At 43.2% G+C, this 6,943-nt stretch overlaps 1 protein-coding gene across 1 annotated transcript; it reads right to left on the bottom strand.

The window, feature by feature from the left end:
• Nucleotides 1–1,790: 1,790 nt before the first annotated feature.
• LOC133896464 (protein HOTHEAD-like) lies at nt 1,791–6,533 on the bottom strand. Its single transcript, XM_062337072.1, has 6 exons — nt 6,204–6,533; nt 5,190–5,544; nt 3,793–4,106; nt 3,264–3,652; nt 2,137–2,708; nt 1,791–2,043 (listed from the first exon to the last, which is right to left on the bottom strand). Exons 1-6 carry the CDS (start codon nt 6,271–6,273, stop codon nt 1,989–1,991), a joined length of 1,755 nt encoding a protein of 584 aa, XP_062193056.1. The 5' UTR covers nt 6,274–6,533; the 3' UTR covers nt 1,791–1,988.
• Between the last annotated feature and the right edge of the window lie 410 nt (nt 6,534–6,943).

Here is a 6,943-nt window from a genome sequence, read left to right as displayed (position 1 = left end):
CACTCTCGAGTCCACATGCCATGGTTCAATTGTACATCACTGCTCATTGTACGCCGACAACGCTGTGATCTTCATGTCGCCATCTTCTCGCAACATCGGAGCCCACCTGGATATTCTTCACTTCTTCAGCAAAGCATCGGGACTGAGAACGAACTTAAGCAAGTGCGCGGCAGTTCCTATATGTTGTTCAGAACAAGACCTCTACGTTATCAGTGAGAATCTTCCTTGTGGGTTGTCTTCCTTCCCCATCCCCATCCAATATCTCAGAGTTTCACTCACGACCGAGTGTCTGCGCAGAAGCCACCTTCAGCCTCTCGTGGATAGGGTCACTGCTAAACTACCTATTTGGCAGGCCAAGCTCATCTCCAAACCTGGCCGTGCCACATTGGTCAAAGCAGTGATGTCCTCGACTCCTTTGCACACTCTCATGTCTATTGTCGTTCCTTCGTGGGTGATCAAACAAATAGACAAACTTCTGAAGACCTTTCTTTGGGCCGGAAACAAGGTGTCGTCCAGGGGCCGTTGTGCTCTTGCCTGGCAAAAGGTGTGCCGACCGTTGGCGTTCGGAGGTCTTGGCATAACAGACTTGCAGATCGCAGGCATCGCCCTGCGCCTCCGGTGGCTATGGTGGCAGCGCTCGGGCCCCTCCAAGTCGTGGTCAGGCCTACCACTCAATCATGAGCGCGACGTCGTGGCTCTCTTTGAAGCTTCCACAAGGTTCGAAATTGGCAATGGGGGATCAACATTTTTCTGGACTGACGCTTGGCTGGAAGGCTGTTATATTCGCTTGATGGCGCCGGATCTCTTCCGATGCGTCGCTTAATCACGTCTCAAGACTAGATAGGTAAAGGACGCCATTCTTAATCATACTTGGGTTCGGGACATTACTGGGCCGCTCTCCATTGCCGCGATCGTCTAGTACTTACAACTTTGGTCGCAGCTGGGATCCATTAACCTGATTGATGCGCCTGATCGAGTCATCTGGCGTTTGAGTTCTTCTGGGGAATACTCAGCCAAATCTGCCTACCACGTCATGTTTTAAGGGTTGGTCTGGTTTGGTGGTGCTCGATTGCTGTGGAAAGCTTGGGCGCTAATGAAAGTGAAGTTCTTTACTTGGCTCGACCTCCACGGTCGCCTCTGGACCGCGGCGAGAAGGAAGCGACATGGCCTCCAACCAAACGACTCATGCACACACTGCTCACAGCTCCCGGAGACAACTGATCACCTCCTACTGCATTGCACTTTGGCATGCGAGGTTTGGTGGCGCATCCTTGGCGTCCAAGTTCCAGTAGATGGATTCGTTCTTCTCGATTGGTGACTTGACCTTCGAGGGCGATCTCCGTAAGGGCTTGGATTCCCTCTTATTGCTAACTTGTTGGCGCATTTGGTTGTCCCGCAATGACATCATATTCAATCGTCACAACATCTCTACAGACTCTTTAGTTGCTTACACATGGGAGGATGCAGAACGATGGTGCGCCGCAGGGGCGAAGAACCTGTCTGTTCTTTTAGAGAGGTTGCGTCAGTGAGGCTCGGTTCTGTGACCTTAGCAGTTCCTTGTTTTCAGGTTGTTCCCTCGTTTCGTAATAGCACATATGTAAAGCCGCAGGGCTACAATGTTGCTATTCCATGACCTGTCCAAGGTCACCGTGTAAGACTCTATATCTTTAATCTTTCTTAATACACAGATACGCAGCTTCCTGCGTATTCGAGAAAAGAAAAAAAAACTATCTTGTCCGAAATATGGAACATAGTCATAGGAGCGTTCTTAAGATCCAATGAAGGAAGAGTGGTATAAACGTGGAGCCAACACATAATTTCAATATACCATATTCTTCGACACGAACAATAAGAGTGCAAATGGAACTCCTAGCTTTTCTTTCTTTGGTTATTCGTGATGAATTGCTTATAAGATTCACTATATCATTATGTACTTCTCTCCTAAGTCACATTCTTACACGATGAAGTGGATAAGGTCCATGAATCTGTTATACTCCAGCTGCTCGTCCTAATCTTTCCCTTAGAATCTTCACCCCCATGTATCTGAGCATCAAATACAACAAAGGAATATCAGCCCATGAAGTCATAATTTGTTTGATTATAGAAGAGAACTATATATATTTTTTTGTTCTGTACCTGCCCATCATCAGGACTGTGGCTTGCGGGTTTGTTCCTGGTGACCTAAATAAGGTTGACCCGTCAACCACACGGAGGCCTGAGATGCCAATCACCCGGTACTGTTGATCGACCACTTTGCCCACATGGCATCCACCATGGTAATGCCAGATGGTGGTTACTGTGTCCCTGCAAAACTGCTCCAAGGATGTGGTGTCATTCGTGTGCTTCGGTATCAAGTTTATGTTGGCTGTTACACTCATATTGAGTAGCTTTTCCACTGAATATCCAACACCATTGGCAGTAAGGTTAGAGAAAAGGTTTGTCTTAAGTATGCTCTCGATGGTCTTGATCCCATAGACACACCGCCTGAGATCTTGCGGATGTTGGAAGTAGTTGAATGTGACCTTGGGGTTGCTGTTGATATCAGTGTCTGCAAGTACTAGATTGCCAGTAGACAGTGGGCCATCAATCTTCTCGAGAATGAAACCTCCGTGGAATACTTCTTTCGGTAGGTTTTGTTTGTTATGTACATACTTTCGGACTGCATCTAAGCTTCTTTGCTTTGGTGGAACTGTCGACAGCTGCCCAATCTGCATTGAAATTACAAAATTTTCATTAGGAAGCATGAAAGCAATGATGCTTCTTAAAAGGGGGAAGTGGACATATGCTAAAGCGTTTATTTTTTTTATTAATTTGAGAAAGTTTCGTTCTGTTTCTTACAATCTTACTGCCTATAAATGATTAGAAAAGATAAACTCTATTCTAGAACATTGATAACAGGTAATTTCTGAAACTATATAATGATACACTCAATATGCTAACAACTGGGAAGTATATCATTGTAAGTTATTTTCTGTTTGCTGAATAATATATTTTCCATGTACATAACTAGATTCTTGGTTCCTCTTATATATTTATCTTGAGCAATGACCACCCATAAACTTAAGCTTAAGGAACAACAGCTTTCAAAAAGTTGGGAAGTTGGCTCTCAGCAAGACAATATAGAGAGCATGTTTTTTTAAGATTGATACTGTAGGGTGTTGTTTCTGCCCAAAATATTTAGTGTGATGCATCAGGATGCTGGTAAAGAAGTAGAAAGTTACATAACAATATGTAGTAAAAGAAAATTAAAAAATATGCCAAACCTCAGCGGACATGATCCCGTGGTGGCAATTGATGCTATCATCTGACTGGCCAAAACCACTGCTGGCTTCAATAAACACACCGGCATTGGTTATTCCAACAGTTTCGATCAGAGACTGCTGTGGTGGGTTCTTCGTAGGTATAAAGATGGAGTTCAATGGATTGTCTGACATTCCTTTACCCACATGCTCGTTGAGGAGGACTACAGAAATGTTGTGCTTCTTAAGTTCATTCCTGGGTCCAATTCCACTGAGCAACAGTAGCTGGGGGCTGCCAATAGCACCGGCAGAGACAATGATCTCACTACCCCTCTTTTGGCTGAGGAAGGCTTGGTGGTGCCCACCATTCTCATCCTTGAATTGAACTCCAATAGCCTTTGGTTTCCTATTCCCTGTGCAAGAGATGAGGTTAATGTAAAAAATATACGACTTTGCAGTGCCCAGTCTCTCTGCTTGAGGTATATTGATAACTTCTATTTGTTATTGAAGTGGAGGGATTATAAGAGCTAGGCCTTACTTGAACAATGCTTACCTTGTTTCGTGTAGAAAACTATTTTGTTCACGCTGGCATGAAGCAGCACCCTAAGATTGTTAGGATTTCCAGCAGCAAGGAGGTCGGCAGCAGTGTGCCGGTACCCAGTCTCGTCAAATATGGTGCCCCCAACCTTGGTTCCATAGAGATGGTCATAGGTATATCCATTGTAAGGTGAGATCCCTGCTTCGAGCAGCCCATCCCGGAGTGCAGCCTGCCAAGGTGCGATTTTGGGCCAATGAACAATCCTCTCTTCAACCCAAGGGTAGGACTGGTTGACCAGCTCTTCATCCCAGCCTGCCTCCTGCACAAAGCTGAACGGACAAGCACATGAATGTTAGTTATACACTTATAACAATAGCATTACTGATAGGAATAAAGACAAGATGGGTTCAGAGATCATTCTTATATTCTTAACATTCAGCAATAACTATCTAAAAACGGAATTTGAGCAGCAACTGGTGTTTTGATCATTCCAGTTTGGTGGTGCTGCTGCATATTCTTCAGAAGTTTTGGTAATGTAAGGAACTCTGTGAAGCTATTCCTAACCCAAAACTTTGACTTACCATGAACCTTAGTGAAATTTGGCTGGATCGTTCCTCGTTCTATGCTACCACATGGTAAGGCAGTCTAAGATGCTTTCCTCCAGGCTAATTACTACTTGTTTGTACTAGTAAGCTGAACCTTATTACTATATATTGTTCTACCATTACTATCCATGCTAATCACTATCAGCATGGAAAGTTCTATATATTGTTCTACCATTATTATCTATTGTCTGCCTACAAAAGCCAAATAAATTTCAGTGTTGTGACATTTGACTTGACAAAGGTGCAATCAAAGCATAAGTTTATATGGACACACTCAGGTGCAGAGATAAAATTTGGTTAAGGTTTCTAGTGTAAATTCTGAAACTTTTATGAGACGTCCACCAAATTTGATCTTGGTATGACCATTATGGCTCCCTTGTAAGGTTTGTAGTGTAAATAGCAGCTGAGGCTGGGCTAGTTAGATCACGAGTATCAGAAGCTGTATGACCAGTAAACATATTGAAGAAATGTGTCTAGACTAACTTAGGCTTCTTCCATTGGTCAATTTATATGCTTTTAGTGTAGAAACTAGAAATCAATGCAATCTTTCTTAAGATATAAGCTATGCACACTGTTTGGAGGATATGACATCACCACGCCTACAGGATAGATAAGTAATAAGTTTATTATAAGTAGCTCTGTCCTATCCTTGTATGTCCGATTGTCAGTTGAGGTTCCTATTTAGGCTGTGAAAGCAACGCACTGTTCGACTGTCGTAAAATTTTATTGGAAAGACCCTGAAACTTAAGTGAGGTCAAATGACCCTAGTATCTAATACAGTGTACAAATACATGACAAATTTTGTACCTTGGTTTGGCTCGGCTGTAGAAGCCGGCGTTGATGCAGGTTCCACCACCCAGGACACTTGCGCGGGCATTGATCACACCATCGGTGGAGATGAAAGTTTTAGAAGGTGATTCTGGCGAAACATCTGCCAAGCAAATGTGGAAGTTCTCCAGATACGTGATGTTGCGATTGCCATATGGAGACCCACCTCTCTCCAGCAGAAGTACCTTGTACTTCTGTGACAGTGTCGCTGCCAATGGGCATCCGGCTGTGCCCCCACCAACAATGATGTAGTCATATGCCTCATGCTGAATTGTGGAGAACCTGCTTGCCTTCTGAAGGGGAGGGAGATTCAGTTTGGTGAAATGGTCTCCTCCTGCAATTTCAAGTGTTCCATGTTATTATCTGAATCTGCTTTGTTTCAGAGTAAGGTTTCAATCGCTTTCTTTTCTGTATGTATACAAGAATATCTCAGTCTGGTTATGGTTAACACTCTATCACCATTCATCAGGTTCTTCTGGTTATCATACATTTCTACTACTGGTTAGGAAAGCTTGAAAGGTGCGCCTTTTTCTCCCATTCATTTCCCCTCGCCAAATTTCCAGCGTTTTACTTTAATGATGCCTTCATATATTGTGCTGTTTTATAACTGAGATGTGTAGAATATACAATACGCCACTCAGAAACAGTAGCAAAATTTCTGAGGGGGGAAACAATAGTAAAATTAGACAGTAGTATCGGTACAAGTTGATGACAAGTGGAATAGTAAATTAGTTATAAGTCTGACAGCACTTAAGCCCATACTTCTGACTCCTGTGTGAAGCCAAAATGTCAAATGCCTTGGAAATACAAAAAGCTGATGGGCAGAACGAATGAAAGAAAGCTTTGAACTATCGAACTCCAACATTCATGAGGGAGGAATCTTTGATCATTATAAGATCAGTTTGAAAAACTGTTCTGAACAAAGTAACTTGAAGGCAGATGATTCTCAGTGATGCCTAAGAAAAACGAGAAGCAGGAACAGATGAAATGTACCTTGAGATGATCTGATGAAGAAGACGAATACCAAGGCCTTGAAAACCACCCCTCTGCTGATCAAACCCATTGCAGTGAGACACCAAGCTCAGTTAACCTCTTCCCCTTTTGCTGCCCTTAGTTCCTTTTCCCTTCCACCCAGACAACTCTGACTCTTTGTAGTTGCCTTCTTCCTTTTTCCCCTGTGATTTCTTCCGGCCACACAACCTTGATGCTGCATTTCAGTGGCTTTTGTAGGCAACAGTATTAGGGAATAGGAGCTTCTACGGTGTACATGCATTCAAGAGAGCTCACCCACACCAATTTAAGTGCTATTCAATGCACAGGCCGCACTGTTCTAGTACCCCTCAGATTTATGAACTTCATCAGCCAACTAACTGCATCTAGTCTGCTGTGAATCTACGCACCAGCTCTGATTTACAGGCATGAGAGGCGTAAGTTCCTTTGATTTCTGTCTCTAGTCTTTAAATTTTAATCATTTTCCTAATTTTCGTGCCTAAATATTTAGCAGCTGTCAGTTACCAGAGCCCCTTGTGAGTGCACTTTTGTCCTGCACTACCACATTCAGCAACGTTTTAATACTGGTAGCAGATAATCTCTAATACTAATCCTCAGAAGTACTAAATTGCGGTTTGCATTAGAACACGAGGAAAAAGTTTTTCATATTTTTTTTAGGCCTGGATGCAAGCTACTCAGCATCCCTATAGAGGGCACATGGAGAAAAAAAAAAAAGCTTAGCC

The sequence above is a fragment of the Phragmites australis genome, chromosome 16 (assembly GCF_958298935.1).
Source record: "Phragmites australis chromosome 16, lpPhrAust1.1, whole genome shotgun sequence".
NCBI lineage: Eukaryota > Viridiplantae > Streptophyta > Magnoliopsida > Poales > Poaceae > Phragmites > Phragmites australis.
The sequence above is the reverse complement of the archived record's forward strand: the minus strand, read 5'-3'. Positions and strand labels throughout refer to the sequence as shown.

Coding starts and splice junctions, on each gene's coding strand:
- LOC133896464 (XM_062337072.1), bottom strand. CDS start 6,273: ATGGGTTTGATCAGCAGAGGGGTGGTTTTCAAGGCCTTGGTATTCGTC. Junction 5,545..6,203: donor CTTCATCAGATCATCTCAAG/GTACATTTCATC, acceptor TTGAAATTGCAG/GAGGAGACCATTTCACCAAA. Junction 2,709..3,263: donor ACGGGATCATGTCCGCTGAG/GTTTGGCATATT, acceptor ATTTCAATGCAG/ATTGGGCAGCTGTCGACAGT.